The 24096-nt window shown below is 47.3% G+C and overlaps 2 protein-coding genes across 2 annotated transcripts; one reads left to right on the plus strand and one right to left on the minus strand.

Annotated features, from left to right (window-relative positions):
• Positions 1 to 488: 488 nt before the first annotated feature.
• PEX11A (peroxisomal biogenesis factor 11 alpha) lies at positions 489 to 5821 on the minus strand. Its single transcript, XM_058847141.1, has 3 exons — positions 5698 to 5821; positions 5091 to 5206; positions 489 to 3580 (listed from the first exon to the last, which is right to left on the minus strand). The coding sequence occupies exons 1-3, from the start codon at positions 5751 to 5753 to the stop codon at positions 3015 to 3017; spliced, it is 738 nt and encodes a 245-aa protein (XP_058703124.1). The 5' UTR covers positions 5754 to 5821; the 3' UTR covers positions 489 to 3014.
• A 708-nt stretch (positions 5822 to 6529) lies between these two features.
• Positions 6530 to 17502, plus strand: WDR93 (WD repeat domain 93). The gene is made up of 15 exons (XM_058847005.1): positions 6530 to 6825; positions 7563 to 7758; positions 8389 to 8453; positions 8693 to 8775; positions 9632 to 9755; positions 11248 to 11335; positions 11906 to 12083; positions 12285 to 12352; positions 12820 to 12906; positions 13220 to 13351; positions 13935 to 14178; positions 14835 to 14895; positions 15708 to 15864; positions 15976 to 16177; positions 17278 to 17502. Exons 1-15 carry the CDS (start codon positions 6565 to 6567, stop codon positions 17387 to 17389), a joined length of 2058 nt encoding a protein of 685 aa, XP_058702988.1. The 5' UTR covers positions 6530 to 6564; the 3' UTR covers positions 17390 to 17502.
• The last annotated feature ends 6594 nt before the right edge of the window (positions 17503 to 24096 follow it).

Genomic DNA, 24096 nt, shown 5'->3' on the forward strand with positions numbered 1-24096 from the left:
CCTGGCTCCATCCCTTGCCACCTCTGCCTGAGATGTTACCCTTTGTTCCCTCCCTGAACTGGCATTTGTCATTAAACTATCACCACCCAAATGAAATGCTGTTTACAAGACACTGAAATGCAGGTGCCCCTGTCCCTTTCACCCAGATGGGCCCACACTGGCCATAAGGCTCCAGCCCTCACTGCTGGTACTCAAAGGCAGCTGATGGCAATTCCCAAAGCACCACCTTGTTTCAGGGCATTCTAAGGATGCAGCGTCTCTGGATACTCATGTATTTCATAATGTTTTTGAAGCTGAAATTGTGATTCTAAATTAGCTGGATGAATCTGGCTGCCAACTGGCTACTGCAAAATGAAAGCTCTAGAACCCAACCATAGGCAATGTCTTTTTAAGAGTGTCACCCTTCATAAAATTCAGACATGGAATCCTCTCTCCTTCAGCATATCTTTACACCACCTTCCAAGTTATACAGAGACACAGTGTCACACTCATTACAGTTTATTACTTATGTTCAAACACCTTGTTCTTACTCCAACTGCTGTATTAGAAACAGATACAAAAAAAGGCACTAAAAGGATTTTCTCCATATTATCACAATCCTATGGCTTCAGTCACATTATATTAAGGTACCTTAAATCACCAGCCTCCAGCTGGGGAGCAGAAGGCAAATATTTGTGCTTAACATCCAGTAAACAGAGGAACTCCTGTGTGTTCCAGCCTACATCATGGAGAATGGGACAGGTAGGGCTGAGCCGGGCTGAAAACTCAGCCCCCATTCCCCTCAATAAGGCTGTGCATGCTAATCCACACCAGGCCCTATGGGAGAAGAGTAAAAGCCTGGCTCAAGGCTTTGCACAGTGTTTGCCTGCAGGGCACAGGGAGGTGGAGATTGGGATACAATGGCTCTCCCTGAAAAGTGTAAGAGAGAAAGAGAAAGTAGTTGGCAAACCAGTGAAAGTATTTTGTGAAGTATTTTGCATCTGAGAGCTCCCCTGAGTAGAACTGAAGACACATTTTTAGCAATTAGATGGAATTCTGTAGACAAAAGCTGGTCAAACCTCCACTGTCAGATGATCAAGGCTCCTCTTCCTTTCTTCGAGGGGCTGCTACATACTGGGATAACTCTGACCAAGGTAGGGATGGATTCCACATTGCCAGGAAATGAATGACAAATGGAGAAAAACTCCAAAAAAAATCCATGGTCATAAAGGAGAGGAAGCCTAGAATATAGGCTATTATATTCCACACACAATGCTCCATTTTGGCCTGAACTGCCAGTATGCTCTACTTTAAGTCCTACTCATTTCCATATTAAAAAGAAGAGCTGCTGAAGGCCACATCTGGCCTTCAAACACAATTATCCTGCCCAGCAACCTCTTTATTTTCAAACACTTCATTGGCAGGCTATCACTTCATATTCAAACTGGAAGTAATTCCAAGCCCAATCACAACTTCAGGTAAACTGGAGCACTGCCCCACCTGCCTATTTAATTCCACATCCTTTGCCTTTTAATAAAGGAGACACACATCTTTTAATTTTCTGTTTTTAGATAGCATCAAAAATAATAAGAGAGCACCTTGGTCCAGGTTGAGTAGTCTGTTCATACCTCCTTGACAGATCAAACAAGGACTTCTTACACCAGGAAGCAGCAGAACACACAGGCCTAACTCTGAAGAAGTAAGTTAAATTTATCTTCTATATAACGTGCAATTTTCTCTCAGATGGTGTCAACTCTGCAAAGGCAGGAGCAGCAAAAACTGCATGCCATGCTAGACAGCTGGACACAGCATTTCTCCTTTAACCCACTTACACTGCCAGTGAGGTCAGTGATGAACAATAACAGTTGCAGGGCAAGCACAAGGCATTTTCAAATGGTTGAACCCATTCAGCCAGAGAGGGAACACACAAGCAATCGTGTGCTCATGAGCAGGGAGGATAGGGAGCACCAGATAGGAAAGTCTACACCATGAATGCCTAAATCCAGTAAAAAGCTTTCTTCTGACACGAGGTTCTGATGTTATCATCACCAATTCCATTCTCTTCCCTCCTGGAGCTTACACAACTAGAAACACGTCCTTGCAGTTTTTCTGGCTCAAAGAGCTCTGAGCCAGGCTTCTCTCCTTAACTACATGTTCCAAACTCCTTATTAATGTCCTGGGGTGACTTTATGATGCTTGTATCCCAAATCATCTGGAATTTTTCATGTTAAATTAAAAGAGGAAAAACAAGCTCCTTATCACAATATCATTAATGGAAAATAATTGTACTTGCAATTACAGGGGTTTGGGAGTTAATGTGCTGTCGTGCACCAAAGCCCTCAGCTGTGGCCTGCTGGAGCAGTCAGAGTCACTGGCCAACAGTCCTTGGCTCACAGTATCAAAGGAAACAAAGAAAGTGCAGATTTCTTGGGACAGGAGTTGGCACTCCCTAGGCTGCAGCTCCAGCATCTCCAGTGCACACACCACAGAGACCATTCCCAGGTACCATCACAGTGCACTCAGTGCCTGCAGGACTGAGGATCTGTCAACCCAAACCCATCACAACACTCATCCCTGACTTCAGGCCACTCTAACTGCAGCTTCTAACCTGCCTTAGCCCACTCTAGACAATCTGACTGTAGGGACCTTGGATTAGTGAATTAAAACTTTCCAGTGTAAACATGATTAGTGTAGTCATGAGTCATATACCTATTACATTTGCCTATGCAGCTATTTCACAACCCTATATTAAAATAAAGGAATATTTTCTTATCTCGCAGCCAAGTTCCAAGTCCTCTTTTTGTTTGTGAAATATTATTTGGCCTTTTCATCTTTCCATTCCATCAGGGAGCGTGTTAGGGCACCAAACTCATCTGCAAAGGCACAGGGAAGGAAAAAGGGCAGAATTCACTTATTCAAAGGACAAAATTAATCTTGAGGTTATTTTAAGACATGTTCATTTGAAAGTGCCATATAAAGATAAAAATCTACCAGAGGATCAAAGCTCAAATACTATGCATCTCCTTTTTTGCAGCTCACTGTTTCAGCTTCAGATGTGGGCTTGCTAATGTGAGGATGCCCACCAGGGAGGAGAGGAGGCCGCAAAAGCCAATCACTCCTGGGCTGGTCTTGTAGATTCCCAATGTATCCAAAGGGCCTGAGAGATCACAGAGGTTCTTCACCAAGTCCAGCAGCACAGGAGGATTCCTTTTCAATATCTGAAAGAGCTGGTGGAGAAAATTGTGCAAACCATCACTTTTCACACCACCTAGTTCCTCGCTGTGTTTCTGCCAGGAGGAATCCTCCTTTGTCTTCTCTTCCAGTGCAGCTTGTTCCAGCCTCCAGGAGATCTCATACCAGTCCCTGGCCAGATTCATCAGGAGTGAGCAGTAGTAGCACTTGGTAGCCCAGTTGTGCCACTTGGATTTGTCGATGTGTGGCTGGAGCCCGACGCTCCTCAGCCACAGCACGGTGTCACACATGAGGTACAGGGCCCGGCTCAGGTGCGAGGCCATCAGGCACAGGCGAGTAACCACGTCTGGCAGCTCTGCAGCTCTCCTGGCTGCCACCAAGGCATGCACCGTGTTGCCCAGTCTGAACACTGCAAGAAATCCCACAAAGGTTAGCACGGCCCGGCCTCAGGCAGAACTCAGCCTGCCACTGCCTGCGTGTGCATTTACAAAACTTGGAGGGCTTCGGGCATTTGTATGCTTAAACACTTCCTAGAATTAGTGAGGAAAGGGGTGTAAACATCTCAGTTCTGTGTAAACACCACCAGCCCAGGACCCACACATATTTTGTCAATAGCCAGGACTTGCAGCCTCTCTTGCCGCTCCATTCTTGCACCTGGGGGCCCTCTGGACCAGTATCATCCTTGGCTCTGCAGGAGCAAATAAAGAATACAAACAGAGCTTCTAATTTCAGCTGTACATTTCACTGGATTTTACCTCACTTTGAAGGTGTTACTGCATTAATCCTGTTGAAACCATGAGATACTAGTTTCCTGTGTGCCTGTGAAAGCTGGTGATTCATGTGCTGAGCACAGAGACCAGAGTCCCTCCTCAGTCATGAATCCGTCAGAGGCACATGTAGCTCCCTGCAAACTATGTGGAACAGTGTATTCCATTTCAAGCTACAACATATGGCAAACCTGATTTCACTCGCTGTACTGTTTGGGTTTTGGTCCCTGAATGTTAATGCGGTATTATTCAAAACACTTAACACCCTGCTGCCTTGTCACAGTGACAGATGTTGACAGCACCAAGCCTGGTGCAACTACAAGAGCCCTGAATTTAGGCCTGATGGCTATTAGCGATTTATTTAGCAGAAGAACAAAAATTATGGCTATGCTGATAAAGCAATTGGCCTCCCCACTAGAAATTACCGTACTCTGGAGCTAATGGAATAATAAACAAATCCATGGCAATAGGATAGACTAGAATATTTGTCTCCTATGTTGCAGCTGTTTCAGGATTGAGCAATTGACAAGTGGGTGGAAGATCAAGCTGAAAGCAAGTGATACACACATAGTAACAGCCTAACCATCGTGGATGCAACCGTGACACAGAATGGAGTGATGCAAGTGGTCAGGCTGGGCGAGAAGCAGGGAAGGCTATGTGATTTAGCACGGTATAAATGCTAAAGAAAATAAATATGTTAAGTAGGATATAAAAGCCATATTGAAGGATGGTCCTTCAGAGGTGATTTTGTGCAATGATGTTCTTTTAACACTGGGCTGTCTCAACCCATCAGCTGGAAGGACTAATAAGCACACAGTGAGCCAGCCTCGCCTCTCAACCCTGGTCTGTCCTTGAACAGGGGATACAGTTTGGCCTCGACAACAGCTGACTGTTAACTTATCCTTCTCATCCTTCCAGCATAATTCCAATCGTCTAACTGGAGAGGAAGCTGGGGGAGTAAAAAAAGTCTGTTCGGCCCTACCTAGCCTGGCAAGCCATGGCAAGCATAAGGTCTATTGACAGTTTTGTAAATATACTAAAAGAGGTTTTGTGGCTCAAGGTAGGTTAACGACAGGAAACACAAGGCCAGGAGCTGTTTTACTGGAAGGAGCAAGTGAAAAAGTCTTATCCCTCTAGACACTGGGTACTTACTTTTCCGGCCAGAGCTCATGCTAGATTCCAACTGCTTGAGTTTCTTTACCAGCTTCTTTTTATCGGCTTTATTCTCTATTAAATAGCTAAGCAACATGCATGTGTACTGAGTGGCTCTGGAAGGGAAAAAACGAGGAGAGGGGGACACAGGTGAGACACAGACAATCACAGGATGGCAGCAGCAGGACAGGTTTATTTCACAGAATCACAATTGTCAGGGTTGGAAGGACCATGCAGTAGAACCCCACTGTCAAGGCAGGATCACCTGGAGCGGGTGACACAGGAACGCGTCCAGGTGGGTCTGGAATGTCTCCAGAGAGACTCCAGGACCTCCCTGGGCAGCTGTTCCAGCGCTCTGCCACCCGCGATGTAAAGAAGTTCTTCCTCCTGCTTAGGTGAAACTTCTCGTGGTTTAGTTTACGGCCATTGCTCCTCGTCCTGTCGCTGGGCACCGCGGAAGGGAGCCCGGCACCATCCTCTGCCGGCCGCCCTGGAGCCAGGGCCAGGCTGGCCGCGGGGCCCGGCGGGACGGGCTGGCCGCGGGGCCGCTGACGGGCCCTGGTCGCTGCTGGGGGGTCCCGGGGAGGACGCCTGCCCCCACACTCACCGGAAGAGCTGGTCGCGGCCCTGGCTGCGGTTGGTGAAGTTCACGAAGCCCTCCATGGCTCGGCGGCACCGCGGGAGCAGCGCGGGGGCCGCGCCCGCTCCGCCCCGCCGCGCTCGGGCCCCGCCCCGCTGCGGAACTCTCCGCCGCGCGCCGCGTTCCCGGCCGGGCTGCGGCACCGAGGTGCCGTTACCACGGCAACCGTCTACAACGGAGCGGCGGCGGTGTCACCCCCAAAGGCTTCCCCCTCCCGGGAGCCGCCGGCTGACGGGCGGAGGATCCTGCTGGGAAAGCCGGAGGAGCCCGGCCCGACCCCTCGACCCTCGACCCCCGGCCCCGCTCCGAGGTCAGCCCGCTGTGAGGGGTGATGGCGGTGGGGTGCGCCCGCCTGAGCACGGCCCCGCCGCAGAGGTGAAGCTCGAAACCACCCGGTGTCTTGGAAATTAAGTATAAAACTTCCAGTGGAAACACCCGCTCTTAAAGTTAATCGTTGGGATTTTACCCGGGCCGAATAAGTCCATTAACGAAGAACAAGCTAATATTTTTGAATGCTTTGTCATAATTCTTACACAAGCTCGTGACAAAGTTTTTGGGCTCTCTTTAGCTGTGGGCAGCTTGCACATCCCTCTGTGGCTGAGATCCCCAGGGCAGGACAACATCCCCGGGAAACAGGGGCGATACCAGGAGAAATGAGCTGTACAGAACAGGGTTGGTCTGGCTATCAATACTGAAAGGAACCTCCCTTAGATATCTTTAATCATCTCTTCCCCCATTACCTCATTAAAAAAAGTATTGAAGGACTCCTCATTCTTCTGCATCCAGGGTGATTCCTGCGTCCGCGGTGCATTTTGCACCTGGAAGGGGAGAACCATGGCGGTGAATACCTGGAAGCATCCCCTGGGCATTCCTCCACCATCTGAAAAGGACTGGCCAAAGGAAGACGAGGATTTCTTCCTGCTGGATCCTGATCGAAAGCGTGATGTGCTGCCGCAGCCCTTCAGGATGATCAGCAAACTGGTGATGCAGGTTTTTGAGAGTGCTATGGAAATCATTGAAAGAAGGGAGATGCTCCGAGAAGCACAAAAACTAAAGGTCCAGCCCCAAAAATGCTTTCCTACAGCTGAATTCCAGGTACAGAACCTCTCCCAGCAGAGACAGCATTAACCCCCATAGCAGATTTTGTCATTCTTCTGTTCGTGACCTTCCTCAGAATGTATCACCATCTCACTTGTTCAGCTTAAAAGCCTGCAGCTTCTAAGCTTGTCTGGCAGGTTCTGCTTCCCACTCAACTATCACACCTCTTTGAAAAGAGAGAACCAGGTATTAAACACTAAATTCACCTTCTGCTTCCCAGGCTGGCTCCACCCTTGTTTGAGGAGAAGATAATTAGTCAGTAGCACACAAGTAGGCAAGCTCAGCTCTGTGTTACGGTGAATACTCCAATGGGAGCACCGTGAGCAGAATGACAGTGCTGCCTTCCCCATTATTATGTGGGGGTGTCCAGGAGGATACTCTGGTGTCTGCTGGTGTTCTGTGATTGCCTGGAGGAGTTCAGCATCCCATCACAGCTCTGCACTGGATAGGAAGGGCTGAATGCTCCTGAGTTCTTGGCCTTTAAAGCCCCTTCTGTTTGTGGGAAGGGGAAAGGTGGGAGAAAACTTTCTCATTCCTAACACAGACCAATCTCTGTGACAGAGATGAGAGACTCTTCCCTGCTCTTGTGGGGAAAGAATGTGTCAAAATGTTTGCCTTGTAGAATAAAATCATCATTTTCTGGTAAAAAGGCCAGGAAAATATTGTTAGTATGGCTGATGTACTCTGCTGTGAGAAATCAGTTGGGTACACTCATCTTTTCTCTTTTTTGGTAGGTAAATGAAAGAGCCAATTGCCTTGCAGTGTCTGGAAAATACGTCTTTGTTGGTCTGTCTGTGGGTCTGGCTGCCTTCAGCACGTGTGACTTCAAGGATGTCTGTGCTTGGGATGCAGCCAAGACAGAGATCTGTGCCATCCATGCCTTGGATTTGGGGAATGAGTGCCATGTCCTGCTTGCTGTGGATGAAATGGGTTAGTGTGACGTGGATTTCCCTGCCCTAGCTGGGGATTAAATGTGCTCTGGAGCTGAATTGGCAGCTGTGCTACAGAGCACTGCTAGATCAGGAGGAGCATTAGGGTGGCTGAGAAGTTTCCTAGAAATCCCTGCAGAGAGGGCGTTGGATAGCTAACAGATTGTAGGGTGACAGAGAGGCCTTAGGGCCTTGTGATTAGCAGAGGGTGTGGGTTTGGTGGCCTTTCTGGTGCAGCAGAGGCAGGTGCAGAGCTGAGGGTGAAGCACAGTAAAGTTTAGGAACAGCTTGGGCTGGGCAGAGAGAACTATTGCTCGGTATGACCTCCTGCCTGTGACCTGTTCCTGCACCTGTAATAGTTTGTTGGTTCATCCCAAAGCTGTCAGTTCTGGTGGAGACACCTTTCAGACTGGCTTATCCATCTCTGTGCAGAATCAAATGCTTACTGATGCAGGTATAAGGAAGCCAGCAAAAGTTTAGTGCTGGAAACAGTGGGATATTTTTCCTTGGGCCCAGGAAGTAATGTAATCCTGTTCATTCTCCTGCATGTTGTAACAGCCATCTTCCAAGAGCATGGCTAACATTCATTCACTTTTCTCTCTCTCCTGCTACTTCTATATTTCTGTTTCAGGGCTTGCCTGGCTCTTCTGCTTTCACAAGGAAAGCTTCCTGCTCGTTAAAATCCTGAATGAAGTGGTAAGTACTGAGCTAATTCCATAGACACCGGGCACAGGCTGGGAAGTAATCAATCATGAGGAGTACCAGTTGCCCTCAGAAATTTATTCATAGGCAGTAGCACTCCAAGACTGCTGCCCAATATTTATCTTTGTTCTTCCAACCATCTGCCTGGCCTTCAGCCTGCTGAGAACTGTGTAAGGCCATGGAGCTCTGAATCAGTGATCTTGCTTTGATGCCAGCCTGTTTTTCCTTGGCAGGAGGACATCAGCCAGCGAAGCACTTGTGTGGAGGTGGTGCTGCCCCGAGGAGGTGATTATGCAGGAATCCTGCTGCAAGGCAAGTGCAGGAACATGCTGTGTTTGAAGACTCTTGTGTTCTAACTGAAGGGCAGCAGCAGTGTTTTTAGAGTGCTGCAAGTGGTCTGGGTACCCAGGGATCCTGTTTTAACCCTCCCAGTTCCTCCTCCGCCTTAAGGGGTGTCCCCTGCCACTCCCTGTCCCTTCCACAACTCTTGGTGAGGATCAGGACTGACCCCAAAAGAGAGCTGTCTGGAACTGGTCAGTGCAGTCCCCAACTCCCAGGAGGCTTGGTGAAAGCAGGTTTCCCTCTCTCCAGAAACACCAAACTCAGTTCTTCCTCTGGTTTGTTGTGGCTCACTTTTACACTGGAAAGATGTGGACCTGAAGAATTACTGAAGAATTTTCTCTGCAGATATAGGCCAGAGAGCACAGAGAACCTCTAAAAACACTACAAGAAACTCCTTATTACAACGTTCTTCTGTTTCATGGCAGCTGAATCCATGGCAGGGAGGTTTTACAGGCCTATGTTTGGTGGAATCTTCCTGGACACATGCTGAGAATGAGACATAATAGCAGAGAACTAATTGAGAGCATGTCTCACTTTCTACTCTACTGCTCAGAGGGTACAAGTCAGGTTCTTACTGAGTAGCTTTATGGAATTTCTTTGGTGGATGTGGGACCTTGAGGAGTTCAGCTGGAGGCTGAGGTGTCAGTCTCAATAAAGCATGTCAAGTCTTAAGTGAGAGGAGAGGTGGGCTTCATGGACTTCACAAAGATTTTATATTTCAAAAAATACACAAATCTTTTTATAAGGATAAAAGATAACAGAGGCTGCTTGCCTGAAAGACATTTGCTCCTCATTTCCAATTGCTTAATATGGTTTCCCAATGCAGACAGCACAAAAGCTTGGCTGGAGATCTACCAATTGCCTAAGGACTCCTGGCTGACAGAGATGGAAAAGAATGCAGGAGCTGCAGAAGAGCTGGCTTGCAGTGAGAGGAGGTCAAGCTGCTCACCTGAGGTACAAAACAGTTGCATCTCCCTCTGTGCTATTTTTTCTTACACCTTTTTGCCCACAGCTCTTCCCCCAAGCCTGGCTGCTGCAGTGACAGCAGGACACAGCCTGAACACTCCTGTTGGCCTGCGGGGATGGTGTGTGTGTGTCTGCAGCTGCTGCAGCCGCCCATCTCACATTTCATAAGGCCTTTGTGCTATTGGGACATGTTTACTGTCCCAAGACAGGCTTTCCAAAGATTCCCCTGGTCCCAGGGTTAATGCTCCTACTGCCCCTCCCTGAAACTGGCAGCTCATTTCTCAGCAGTGTTGCTCCATCTGAGGGGCCCTGTGTAAGGGCATTCCCACAGGCCTTCTCCCTTGTGTTACTGGGGGAAGGTGAAGAGTGGGAATCAGGCAGCATGCTTCTGTTTGGGAGTCTGGCCCTGAAGCAGGGTTTGTGTTTGAGATGATATACAAGAGGAGGCTGGTGGGGTCACAGACTCACCCACCTGAGCAGAGCAGAGTCTCTCTGCCTGTGTGCACTAACCACTGTCAGCTCCGGTTCCTTGGCAGAAAACAGAGGAGCTGCATGGAGACAGTTCTGCAGAGATGGTCACTGGCCTCAGTGACTGTCCTCAGCTGTCATGGGGAATTTGAAATGCTGAGTCAGTGCTTAACCCTCCCCTTCATCACTTTCACCCTGCTGGATTTCACCTCTCAGCACACAGACACCTCCTGCCCAGTACCTTGAACTAACCCTCTGTGACAGCAGCCTCCTAACTCTTTCCTCTTCCTTCAGCAAAGACTTTCCTGGACATTTAAGAGAGAACTGCTTCTCAGCCTTGTCCTCAAACAGGGCAAACACCCTGCTTAACTTAGTGAAGCCAAAACCAAGCACTTAAGCATTCTCTTTGCTGTTTCTATGCAAACTATCCAAGTTCCTGCCCCTTCCATCTCAGGCATGGCTGATTGTTAAGCCAGACCTTTTCTGTTTAGCCCAATGTCAATGTGTGTCGGGTGGTGATGGTGGGCACACACTGATGTTGGCCCCCATTACAATTTTCTTTTCCCAGGCAAGCATATATGTGACCTCCTCCAGTCCTGGGCTCTGTAAAGTAAAATCTGGTTCTTGCTTTCAGGAGACGCTCTTCAACCTTTAGTCCTGCTTATTTTTTTTTTTCCTTTTCTTTTTTCTCCCTTTATTTTCTGAGCCTTGCTGTGACTCACACAGGCCCGTGCTGCAACAGGAATAATTGAGAGATGGCACAAAAACATGAGTCTGGGCAGGACATCCTTGTAATGTAGTTGAGAAAGTAGTGTCACCTTCAAGCTCCTGTGTTTTGGCCTGAAGAATGAGCCCAAACCCAGAATCTCCCAATCAGTGCCAGCCAACCTTTGCACAGACAAAGGAATTTTTCTTAAATTCTTTAGGAACCATTTTATTCCTGTGAACAGGTGAAAACTCATCAGTGTAGCACACACAACACAGTTCTCAGGTGGGCACTTTTCTGTTGCAGGAGCTCCCTGCGTCTGCAATCCAAGCTGACGTAGAGCTGGATCCCCCTGTGCTGCTGCTGACAGTGAGGCCACCCAAACCCATAACAGGTCAGGACTGATTCTGTAGGTGCAGCCTGTTTCAGGTGGCAAAGGAATCATGGCCCCTATAAATACAGAACAGGTCAGAAAGTTTCAGTAACCTGATCCCTGGTCATGTCCTGAACTGTCTTTCTAGTTCCAAGTCTCCTGCAGTGGGAGTTGCTTCCTCCCAGACCATCTCACATGTCACCTTTGCCGGCACAAAATGCTTTAGAGTGTCTCAGAATGGGTGTCATACACCCTTGGCTTTAGTGTCACTGGGGAGGGAGGAGGCTGCTTCCTAGATCTAGCAGCACCCCTAGGTCATCACTCTGAGTCCTGAAGTTAGACAAAAATGCCAGGGATGAGGAGGGGACAGACTTTATGCTGGGAAAATGCCACAGAAAGGCAAGGTGAGCGGGGTCCTCAGAAGTCCCTGAATTCAAATACTGGAAAATGGAAAGTGGTGTGGAAAGTCCCACACAAGATAAAGTGTTTTCTTCTTCAAGACCAAGCCACCCCCAAATGCCTTGACGGTGTTTGCTTCATGGTTTCTGCTTCTCCAGGGCTGTGCCTTTTCCCTTTGTGTTCCCAACCCAGGCACGAGTTTTAAAGACCCTTTGGATGCCTTGAAGAAAGTGGATGATGGCAGCATGCTTGGCTTGGGGTACAACCACCTAATCAAGGATTCCCAGTGGGAGCTGCAGGAAGCAATCTTCCGTAGCACTTATCAGGAGTATCTGGAGGCTGAGGGTGTGGTCAAGGAGGAGATCCCCAGGTGAGTGGGAGCACCAACCAGGATTCAGTCCATGAGTCATCCACACAGGGCACTGAGCTGTGCAGATGCAAGCCTCTGTTTTAGCTCTGCTTCCTTCATCCCAAGGCATCAGGGCAGGTGGCTGGAGCCATTCCAGGTCTTGTCATACTGCTGCCTACTTATCCAAGCCTTTCTTTTACATATATATCTTCCTTTTTTCAGATATGCTACCTTTCATTTCCTCCTTCCTAGTCGGATTCTGATGGGACCAGAAATGGAAGTACAGCCAGGTAATCCAAATGGACAAAAAGCTGTTAATCTGTGAAGCACAGTCATTACAGGACATTGAGCTCCAGTGAGAGCTCAGTGGGTCTGGCTTGTATCCACTCTGTAAGTTCCATGTCCAAGGACATAAACCTGGGTAAAACTGTCAGCCCTAAGACTTATAAGCCCATTACTGGCATGGAGTAAAAAAACTTATATTTGAAAAAAACCCCACAACCTCCCCCCCGAAAAAAAAAACCAAACATATCAAAACAACTCCCCAAAAACAAAAAAGGAGGCATATAGTTAAGATTTAAAAAAAACCCAAACAAATAAAGGAAGTTCTGGTTTATTTTCTGTGTGAGTAGAATTTCTATCAGGAGTACCATGAAAGCTCTAATGAGAGCTTTCTAATGGCGTTTTGATGTCCTGGATTGTTCCTTTCTTTGTCCCCAGTCTTCTTCTCTTTTTGTCATCCCCTTCTCTGTACCAGACATTCCAGTTGGCATCGGTGTGCATTGGGATGGAAACCACAATTTCTGCTTGTACTTACTTAACCATTCACTCAAGGAAAAAGTGGGTAAGAAAGTTTTGCTTTCTCTAGCAGACACTCTGTGGGGAATGGGATTGTTCTGTGGCCAGGGGCTGTCATTCTGCCAGGTCTTCATGATTCAGGGAAATGAGGAACTGGGAGGAAAGCTGTCTCATATCTTGTGGGTTAGGCTGGCATTTGGATTGTGGGGCTCTGTGTTGCACAGACTGGCCGTGATTTTAGTGAAGCCACTCTGGCAGGAGGCTGCAGAATGGTGCATATTTAACAGGGAAAATGCATACTAGTACTATGTGAGAGAATGTTCTGCACCTTCTTACAGTCTTCATGCCATTCTGTTTAGATTCAGATCTGAAACCTGATGTTGTGTGGCCATGTGCAGCTCCAATTGCCTGCTCAGCTGTCAGTTCCTGCTCCAGGTACCTGGCACTGGCCGGTGAAGATGCAACAATAACTATTTGGGATAAACACCTAGGTGAGCTTGCCCTTTGGGACTGTGTATTGAGATCACTGTGGATAATTTTTAAATAAATTATTAATTTATAGTATTAATCATTATTAATTATTATATTAAAAGTTAAATAAATGTATTTTATAGGCACCTTTGCCTATGAGTTTGAGGCTCAGATTTAGTGTGAATAAAGTGCTGGTGATGAGTTTACAGGGAAATCTGAAAACAGTTTGGATTCAGTCATGTATTGGATGCTTGGCCAGAAGTTGCCAGCGCAGCATGACTGCCCTGGCCCTTGCAGAACCACCCCCATCCAGGGCAGTGCAGGGACTGGAACAGCTGCAGTGAGGACTGATGACAGTCTTGCCCCAAGGCTGTGAGACAGTGACAGTCACTGCTTTGCCACTGCACTCTAAGATCGTTTTTGAGACTGTTGTGTCATCACAGTTCAGGCTGCCATCAGTGCTAGTGTCATCCTGCCATGATGCAGGGACTCTCCTGACAGAATAATCTTCTGCCATCTGCTTGTTCTCCCTCTGAGCAGGCCACACTCCAAACAAAGCTTTGCTGGGATAAATTATCAGTTCCTTTTTTCTTCCTTCCTCAGGATACCCACTGTCTGTGACTGCCATTCTAGAGGAACGTTTCATCCGTAGCATCCACTTTCTTTGTGGTTCTCCAGCTGCCAGTAATGAGACAGATCCTGTCTGTTGTGGTGCAGATCCTGCCTGCTGTGGTGCAGGTCCTGTCTGTCCCATCATACAGCTTCTAGTGCTGTGTACAGACAGCTCTTTCTATTTGGTGAAAGCACCTATGGCTGGGAAGTCCAGCATCACACTCCTGGCAGACAGGTGAGGTAGACTCCAGCTGAAGAAGCTGGTTTTAGTGGTCAGGTCTAAGGGGGAGCCCCAGATTTCTGTGGAGTAAAGAGCTTCCTACTGTTTTTAACCAGATGGCTCTGCCATGCTGCTGTCAGAAGCAAGTGTAGTTTTACTAGTGTTAAAATTCAATGGTTTGCCAGAATTAGGGGTGTTTCTGGGTTCTTCTGTGCACCAGAACACAAATACTTCTAGCACAGCTCCAGGGCTGATGTTGAATTGTTTGTGTCTCTGGTGGGTAGCCAGGAGAATTTTTTCTTCCCTCTTCTGCCCTTAACAGAATACCATCCCCATGGAAGTCAGAATAAACATTTCTTGCCATTTTTCTATCATTTTTGTGTTCACTTATCCCCTTGGTTGGAGGAGGAGGGAAGCTGCTGCTCTGAAGATGCTGGGTTCATGCCTCCCTGGCAGGCAGGGATTTGTATCTCCAATGTAGCTCCTAGGCAGGTTTGCACAGGGATGGCCTCAGGGGTTCCTGCCCAGGAGGAGGCAGGCTTTATCTCTATAAGAAAGGGGCCTGGCTGGGACTTTTTGCCAGGTAGTGTGCCACAAATTGCCACTGTCATTATCACAGCCTCTCAGTATGTGCCATGCAACAGCAGCATAAACCTGTGTCTCTTTTACAGGCCTGAAAATCCAAATCTTACTGTCAGTGCAGTGGTGCCTGTCCTGGCCTTCCCCAGCTCAGTGAGTATTACTGCCAGCTCTTTTAACATCTGGTGGGAACACATATCCAGCTGTGCTGGGATCTTGTTTCCATCAAGGACAGAAACTGGGTGCCTAGAAGATAACGAGCAGGGCAATCAGATATGGTTCTTGGCTCACACCCTTTCCCAGCCTTCAAAATATTTTTAGCATGAAGATCAGTTCCAGGTCTGTGTGTAGCTGGTAATGCTCAAAGGATTTCTCTTCCATGATTTTACTCAGTATCCTCTTGCACTTGTGCCCTCTGTCCACTGAGGTGCACATGGACAGGCCCAACTGGAAGGTGTGAGGGTTCAGCCATGAAGCTTCAGGCACCAGGGTCAAATATGAGAGGGCATCCTGGGGAGGAAATTGCAAACACAAGTTCAGCCAGACATTACAGTGGCCTCACAAAGTTTGCAGGCATGGGGAGGAAAGGACTAAAAGCCACTCACCACAGCAGCCATGCAGAAGGCTGGATCTAGCTCATTTCTAATGTGCCCTGTTGCCCTTTTCCAATCCCAACCTCCAGTATTTTCAGTCCAAGTTCCCTGCAAGGGCTGTTCTTCATCTTCATCATCAACCCACAAGATATGAGTCAGCTGTCCTCCCAATTCTTCATTTCCCTGAATCATGAATGGCAGAATGTCATCCACAGAACACTCTCAGTCCCCTTCATCTCTGTCACCTTATGACTATGGGGCAGGCAAAGAAAACAGCATCATAGGATGTGAAGTCCTGGATGTCATCTCATGTCCTTTACACAAAATGTTTTTTACTTCTTTTACATCTACATGTCAATTTTGCTGCTTCAGGTCCTGATCTTCTCCTGGGATGGCACAGTGTCCCTGATGAACACGGACACATCACAGGCTGTTTACTGCTTCTGCACTCCACCTTCTCATGCTGTAGCACCCCCCTGGCAGCCAGTGTTCACAGTGGATAGTGTGAACTGCTGCTTGCTGCTCCGAGGTGGGTGACACCTTGGGGTGGTCACAGATACACCATCACTGGGTGCATTCAGCTGTCCACTGATCCTTGCTAGCTCTTATCCTGATGCTCACTGTTCTTGTCTCTGTCTAGGAGATGAGCAGCAGCAGGCAGATGATTGGTTCCAGAGCAAAGCCACTCACAGCACCATCTTCCTTTTTGACTTCAACTCCTACCCACTGAAGGAGGCTTTCCCAAAGAAACCAGATTTGCCTCTCAAACCCTTGCAGGAACTGCAGTGGTTTGAGAGGTGTAACATTTTCCTACATGATAGGTTTCACTTTCTGCCTGAGAGGTAAGTGCACCTGCATTATTGTAAGCTGTGGTGCTGCTGAGTTCAGACAAGGTCTCACCCTGGAGCTTCTGGGTTGTTCTGTGCGCTGTGAGAGATTTGTGTCTGAGTAAGGCTGGTATTCAGGCAGCTGCATTCCTGACAGCCACCCAGAACCCTTCCTCTTCTCCCTTCTGTCCCTCCTAGAACATCTTCAGCTGTAAGTCAGGGTGCAAGTTCGAATGTGTTTTTGTGCAACACAGTTTGTGCAAGCTTGTCAGGGAGTATGATCCTCATGTGTTTGTGTCTTCCTTTAGATCCTACAGCCAGGCAGAGCTGGGATCTCTCTGTATCTCTCTCGAGCTCTCGACTCCTGCATTCCCGGGTTCATGTGATGTTTAAGTAGGTTTGTGCTGGAGGTCCCTTGGTTTGAGAAGGTCCCCGGCAGCCCGGGGATGGTGCATTGCGTGGATGCCGTCATTAGATGGCACTGCGACATCTCCTTTTGGACATCTCCTTTTCCTTGAATTCTGTTGGAAACCGGGAGTAGATCCGTGTCAGTGTTTTGTATCTTTTCACTATGCTTTAATTCTCCAGTTTGAAACGAAACAGGTGGGTGCAGGTGTGTATGACATAGCACATATTACCTGGTAGCCCTCCCTAATTCCTTGCCTCCAGGGTGAATCCTGTGGAATTGTCTGGCTAGTTAAGTGCAGAAAAGTTCCATCCTATGCTACCAGCCAGCAGTTCTGTCCCTCCTCAAAAGGCTGGAGGGGAGGCCCTTGTCCGCCTTATACCAGAAAACTGGTATTTTATGACCATCTCCAGGGATATTTTACTCCCTGGGAACTGAGAGCTGAAACCAGAGTAGTGCAAATACAACTGCAGTGAGACCTGTGTCTACACAGGTCTAGAGAACTAGAGACAACAGAAATTCAGAGGTCCTTGCTGTCAGGAACTTGAGTATTGATTGGCATGAGGGAATCACTGAGGACTTTTGGACACAGGAAGCAGAACTGCTTAATTGGTAGTGAGCCCCAGGGGCCCTTGGGGGTGTTGTCTGAGCACTGGGGGAATGTCAGGGACTGTTTTTGTTTTAACCACCCTTACTCCCCGCTTTTTAGGCAGCAGATACTGCTGGAAATGGAGGAGCAGGAATACTGGGATTGTCTGCAGGCACAAGCAGCTGCCATGGACAAAGAGAGAGAGAAAGTGAAGGGAGGGAAGAAGCAGTAGCCAGCATTGCATACTGAGGGCTGGGCTCATGATCCAGCATCGACATTTTGGTAGATACTACTGCAATCATCTCTGTCTCAGAGACCTGGAGCATCAGAGCAATCTGGTATGTTACAGTAATACAGTGGACCTTAATAAAGCCTTTTCTCCATTAGAAGTCTCTTGCTCTTCATAAGACTGGCAGTTCATCAGACTCGGATTTTCTGTCCTTGTGTCCTGGAGCTCACCAGTGGGTGTCATTTTCTGCTCCTGCCCAGACAAGCAGCCATCAGCATCTTTGTTCTTAACCAGAAACCTGGTCCTTTCAAAGGAGACAGCAAAATGGCTGTGGAGCTGTCTTCCCTCAAAGCATTGCAGTGCTAAGCATCAGTGACACTGCAGAGTGTGACAGGCCTGACATGGGATGTTCTGAAGTTGTTTCTCTAGGCTCCAAAGCAGGCAGTTTTGGGACAAGAATGCTTAAGAATTGCAGCGTGGAAAGCCCGTGAGAAAGCTTCAGTCATTTTACAACTGATCAAGCTTCCAGGATGACTACCTAACCCACAAAGAATCTGAAAAATCTCCCAAGAACTACTCCAATCTGTGTGCAAGGGGGACACTTTTCCCCTCCCTCAGGTCTCCCTCTAGTGCCTCCCAAAAAACTCAGGAGAGCACCAATGCAGGGTGCCAGGGACTCAGCACAGGCTGCGCTGTGTAGATGCTCCCATGCCAAGATCCCATTTCAGTTTTTCACAGCAAGTTGTCTTGTTTTGGGCTGAGTTTTGATGAGAGATTTCAGCTCATCCTCTGGAAGTAAAGCCAGCCAATCTGTGGGGGAGGTAGGAAAAGGGAGAAGCATTCCATTTGTTTCACAGTCTCAGATGCCTGGCTTTGCTCTGGAGGAGGACAAGCTATTTGAATTGAACCTTCCTATTTGCTACCTTTGTGAAGGCTCTGAGGGCTGTAGTAAAAGCTTTTGTGCTGTCATTTTCCATCTGCCACAGATTACAGCTTCACAGTTCATCTGATTGTTACGGATATTGGGGCTGGGCTGTGTGAGCTCTTGCCATCTGCCTCAGTGCAAAGTCAGACGGGTGAGCCCAAACCACCCTCAGTGCCTGTCCAAACTGAGCCACCTGGGTCAGCACCCAAGTGAACAAGGAGCAGTCCTTCATCCTTCCTTCTGTTCTTGCTGTGGTAGCCATAGAGCTTAATTATTTTGTTTTTATGGTACTTTCAGAAACAATAGAACCTTCTGCCATAGCCAGGCATAGGGGATTACTCAGGGCAGGAATTCCTATTCCTACATTGCTTCCCATGCTGCAGAAAGCCAGCACAGCTAATATGTGACCCCTTGAGCAGCACTGGGTCTAGTTCTTGCTATTTGTGCAAATATAAAGGGCCTGGGGATCTGTGCCATTAATCCTATCCCATCTGCTTTCCATCCAGAAGAGGAGAAGGGCTTGCCTGGCACCAGAAGAGGCAGGACAGGATCTGCTGAACAGTTAGATGTACTGTGCATCTACCAGTTTGTGCGTATTCCTCCCAAGATGTACTTGTTTGTTTGCAGTTAGAATTTGCTCTAAGATTCTAATCATGTGCTTGGCCAAGATAACCAGGAGCTGGCAGGCTCCACAGAGAAAGGAAAACAACAAGCAGCTGCAGGAGGCTGATGAAGAGCCTTTGTTTAAACTCATGATTTCAGCAGGGGACCATTTGTTTCCTGCTTCTTCGAGAGATACAGAAAAATTGGCATGATCAGTGTGCTGACATGTGTGTTGGTGATGGAGCTATGTGCTGAGCTCCACAGAATGTTCTGGAGACAAACACAGGCACCTGCCTGCTTGTTCAAAGACAATGCCCTTGGCAGCTACACTTTCATTCCTGGTCACTCTGTGAGCCCTAGGCAGCTGCAGGTCTGTTCCAATTTCAGCTGTTCTGCTGCTGGAAACTATAGAAAGGCCTTGAATAGCATCATATATATATATATGTATGTATGCATCTCACCATCAAAAGATAAAACTGTGAATTTTGGCTGGGCCAGCCCCTAGCTCACTGCCAAGTGCAGTGAACTCAGAGGTGCTCAGGGTATAATTTGGCTCTGTGTTTTAAAAAAAGTAAAAGAAAGGTAAAAGATGAGTTGATGGATAGAGAAGGCTGTGAGGGAGGAAGAGGAGCTCAGATCCACAGAGAGGCGCTCGAGCAGCATCATTCCAGCACAGACAGGTCCCTGCCCAGCCGGGCGGAGATGGTTTTTCTGAGCGATAAGGGAGACGAGACTGTTGTTCAATCTCGCTAAATTATCTGCTGTTCTCTGCAAGAAGCCAAATGTCGTCTTACTTCTTTGCATACTTGCTTGTGCTGTGAAGGCAGAGGAAATCAGAGGCTGATCTGATCTGATTCTCCAACTCCTGGGGCCAGCAAAGTTTGGGCTGTTTGGGTAAGCCACGTCTGTGTCTGTTGGAAGGAGTGTGGGCCTTGGAAAAGCTGAAGTGCTGTGTGCTCTGGGATCTGCACTTCTTGTTGCCTGTATTCCCAGTTTTAACACAACAATCCACATATCCTGTAGTGTCTCACCACATCAACCTGAAGCCATCCTGAGGAGGAAGCTGCAAAGACCTCTGTGTCCTGTCTGGGGGAAATAATGTCCCTGCAAGACACTGTGGGAAATGCAGTGGTGCCTGGACAGGACAGTCCCTGCAAGTGCTTGCTTGGTTTGCTCTGGAAAGAGCAAGGGAAGGTCAAGCTGCCTCCCCTTCTCTACTGATTTGTGTCTAGATATAGGTAAACCATGTACTGCATCCCATTCCTAATTTCTGAAATAGCTCTCATTGTCCAAACTAGTGTCACCTCATTACCTCTAATGCCAGTTCCCTGTACCAGGGAACCTCATCATCCTCTGAGTCCAGGCTGTCGCTGTTGGATTGTGCTGTTCAGCCAAGCCATGCAGATCAAATCTTTTAATCTTCCCTAATGCTTTATGCCAGGCATCTCAGTCTGGTTTAATTTGGGGCTTCTGCAAACCCTTCCAGTTTGCCCCTGTTTCTCTTCCAGTTTGATGGTGTCCAGTGTTTCTTGTACTGCTCTGTTGAAGATCTGGTACAACAACCATGTGTGGTTTCACACGGGGAGCCAGGTTCTGCTGGCCTTGATACCAGATTTTGCAAGAGCAGGACAATTGGCTGGGATGAGAAATGAGCCACGTATTCAAGGCCAAGATACAGGATGAGGTTGGCTGAGCTTAGCTGAGGATGCTCAAGAGATAAGAGATTTGCACAGTGATGAGGGTGATGCTGTGTTTTGGCTCTTGCCCTGTGGATTTACAAGCACTCCACGCAGCTCAAGACAGACAGTGCTTGTGCTCTGAGGAGCTCACACCCTACACAAGCCAAGTGCTGGGCCTGGGGTGTAGAGGAGCAGACTCGTTGTGCTGTAGGGGAGGATTTGTCCTGGCAGGACCAGGTCTTCACGTGGCACACCTCTGTGCAGGGCCATGTGCTGGCTCGGCCCCAGGAAAGTCCATGGTTTAAGAGAAGGGGAAGGAGAATGACTCATGTCACTGCAGGGCTGCAGATCAGACAGGAGGGAAATGTACAGTGTCTGAGTAGTGAATTGGCTGTGCTGCCAAGTTTGAAACACTTCCACTGCCTCAAGCTCGTCAGACTGAACAGCTCGTTTTGTTAGAAGCTTCAGGTCAGTCCGCTTGAGTGAACAGCAGCTCTTCTGCATGTGAAGGGCTGGATTGTCAGAGGGAGACGGAATAAATTTGTGTTGTTGAGGGGGTGTTCACAGGAAAAGGAGATCTTTAGGGGAAAAACAAGTCCTGCACTGAGCAATGAGGAAGATACACTAATTAGACAAGGAAGAGGAACCTGCTAAGTTGCAATCCTGACCTAACAACCAATTATAGGATAATATAGCACAGTAATACAGGGTAAACACTAAGTGGAGGATGTTTCTGAATTATTCCTTTTTGAAACACAGCAATCATTTACAAACATCCGGCATCCTAATTTTAAACTGCCCATCATTGACGCCAGCACTGCCTCTGGTCAATTATCACAGTTGTTAAATTACCTGTGCTGTTTGAATTTTCACCCTGCTTCAAATCTGAACAGGTCATGTTCCAGCCTCCAGCTTTCTGGGTCTCTGGGAGATGGAAGAGCCCACCAGGAAAGGGTGTGGGTTTCATGGAGGGACTTAGAAGCCACGTGTGTAAAGGAGATGTAGGGAGATGAAACAGGCTGCAGTGTCCATGGAGTACCTTAGCAGTGGGTCCAGGTTAGAGGTGAGGGGAAATCTGCACTGGTTGTGGAGGCAGCATAAGTGTGGATTTCTGGGGAGTCATGCAGCATCCTTCAGTGGAGGGATCTCTCCTGGCCAGAGAGATTAACTAGGACGGGGCACTCCTGAATTCCTTCTCACTCAGATTCCCTGTGATTCTCAGTTTCTAGAAATGAAATGGACTGGGTACCTGAAGTGTTTCCCACACATTCTGCATTTGGGTCCCTTCTCTCTTTGAAGGCTATAACATACAGAAGGAAATGGGAAGAGCATTACATCCAACTCCTGGGACAGTGCAGAGGGGTACCAGGAGCACCAGGGACACAAACCAGAAAAAATACTTTCAATTGCCCTAAATGGGAACGGAATGTTCAGTTCACTAGTAGCTTTTGCTCTTTATGGATCTTCCCTGACAGAGTCCTGGCAGAGACTGAGGCAGTGATGGTGGATGAGACAGGACTAAACAGATCTGCCAGGCTCTACTTCCCTCCTGGTTCAATAACTTGTATCCTTCATGCTTCCCAGTGAGCAGGCAGTGCCTATTATGGTTTTGTAATTTTTTCTCCTGGTCCCATCTCTCTGGAAGTTCATATTTTAGCAATTCATTTTCTTAAAGTTATTTCTGCTAAAAGCATTATCAGAAGGTCCCTTGGCACTGGCAAGTGTTTGCAAAGGCTGAATTGTGTTGATCAGCATTGCAGACAAGCCCCCTTCCAGCAGATTAAATCAGAGTCAGTGCTGCAGAGTGGAGTAACAAGGGGTAAGGCAGCTATGAGTGATAAAAGGAGGAAGCCGTGAGTTATTTGGCTTTGCTATGATCACTTTAATCAGTGGTTTTCAGGAGCAAGTTGTATTTTCTTCAGTGCACATTACCAGTGTTGTAAATCATCATTCCTCAGGGATCAGAGAGGCTGAAGTTATTTACTTATTGGAACCAGAGTGAACAGATAGAGACTTACACATTTCCTTTACAAAATGAATCTGAATCAGAAGCCTTACTCTGTATATTCTCCACCTTGTGAGGGAAAACCTGAAATCCAGATCTGGATTTTGCACTTGCATCTCGCTATGATCACACTAATCCTAATCTTCCAGACTGGGGAAGAAATTATAAAGCCTAGCTGCCATCTAGGCTACCTGTTCTGCTTTTGTACTTCCATTTAGTCAGCCTTAACAGCAGTTTTTCTTTCTGAACACATTAAGACAGTCTCATTACAGCATAATTATATTGTGGAAAGACATGCATCTTGTTGCCTCATACCAGAGCTTCTGGAGGAAAAATGCTAATGCAGCCTGCAGTTTGATTATCATTGTGGTGACAGTTGTTTTCTCATTTAATTTTGACTTTGCTTTCATTCTCTGGGAACAGAGCAATGGCTGGAGCCCCTCTCCCTCTTTCAAAGATGCCATGCTGCAGCTAGGAAATATTTAGCAAGGCACTGGGACAACACAACAGACACATGAAAGGCACGTAATGAAATACAATGAATTGTTGGTGAAAAAATCAGCCAATTAATGCCTTCAGCTGCTGCAGCACAAAACCCCTCATATTCCCTCCCCCAAAGGTAGATCAAGTGCTGTTATGAATTCCTAAAGCCTCTTTAGAGAATTTAAATGCATCCTCCAGCTCTAAGCTGTGGACTCACGTAGCATTCCAGCAATAATATTTTCCCAAGGATGAACTGTTCCTGAGCAGAATGGCCACTGAAGTGCATTTCATATGTAAGGGATTTCAAGTTAGCAGGAGCTTATGGTTCTATAAGTAAGGTTTGTATCATCTGTCAGAAAGCTAAACATTTCCCCAAGAAGTTTGTAAAAAAACCTGTGGTTTTCAGATTTTTAATACAACCCCAGTGTTTTTTTCACTTGTCTTTATTATCTAATTACACACACAGGGTGAAAAAGGAAGAAGAACTGTTAGGAAGAAGGTTTCTTTTTTTTATTTTTCTCAAAGGAGAAATACTGCTGCATTTTGTTTCATTAGTTTAAAAAATGACAATCCTTTTCACTGAAATGGTCTTTTGAGCAAAACTTGTTTCAGTGTTTTCATGCATATCCTCAGTACTGTAGGAAAGAAGAGATGTGTTTGCAAAAGAAAATAATGATTTTGGGTGCCTTTTCCTCACGTACTCAACTAGTTTCCTCAAATGGACTGTTTTCACTGTCCCCAAAGGCCTCCTTCAAATCAAATCAAATCAAATCAAATCAAATCAAATCAAATCACAATGTCTTGAGATTTTCAGATGAATCCTAGGTATCTCTCTAGAAAATGCACTGAAGATTTGGCTGTCATGCATGTGAAGAAACAGATTTTCCACTCCCCCTTAAAACTGCCCTGTGCTGCAGCTGCAAGGACCACGGGGAAAATTCAATGTACACCTGAGTTTGTGACACAAACTGCCCCAGGCCAGGTTCACTCCTTGTGTGGCTTCCTTGAATGAGCT

This window comes from Poecile atricapillus, chromosome 11 (genome assembly GCF_030490865.1).
Source record: "Poecile atricapillus isolate bPoeAtr1 chromosome 11, bPoeAtr1.hap1, whole genome shotgun sequence".
NCBI classification, from domain to species: Eukaryota; Metazoa; Chordata; class Aves; order Passeriformes; family Paridae; genus Poecile; species Poecile atricapillus.

What these genes read in the sequence shown, in the direction of transcription:
- PEX11A (XM_058847141.1), bottom strand. Translation starts at nt 5,753, where the DNA reads ATGGAGGGCTTCGTGAACTTCACCAACCGCAGCCAGGGCCGCGACCAG. An exon ending in GGCCGCGACCAGCTCTTCCG is followed by an intron (nt 5,207 to 5,697) that starts GTGAGTGTGGGG and finishes TTTCCCTTCCAG; the next exon opens with AGCCACTCAGTACACATGCA. An exon ending in CATGAGCTCTGGCCGGAAAA is followed by an intron (nt 3,581 to 5,090) that starts GTAAGTACCCAG and finishes GATTTCTTGCAG; the next exon opens with TGTTCAGACTGGGCAACACG.
- WDR93 (XM_058847005.1), top strand. Translation starts at nt 6,565, where the DNA reads ATGGCGGTGAATACCTGGAAGCATCCCCTGGGCATTCCTCCACCATCT. An exon ending in GCTTGCTGTGGATGAAATGG is followed by an intron (nt 7,759 to 8,388) that starts GTTAGTGTGACG and finishes TTTCTGTTTCAG; the next exon opens with GGCTTGCCTGGCTCTTCTGC. An exon ending in ATCACACTCCTGGCAGACAG is followed by an intron (nt 14,179 to 14,834) that starts GTGAGGTAGACT and finishes TCTCTTTTACAG; the next exon opens with GCCTGAAAATCCAAATCTTA.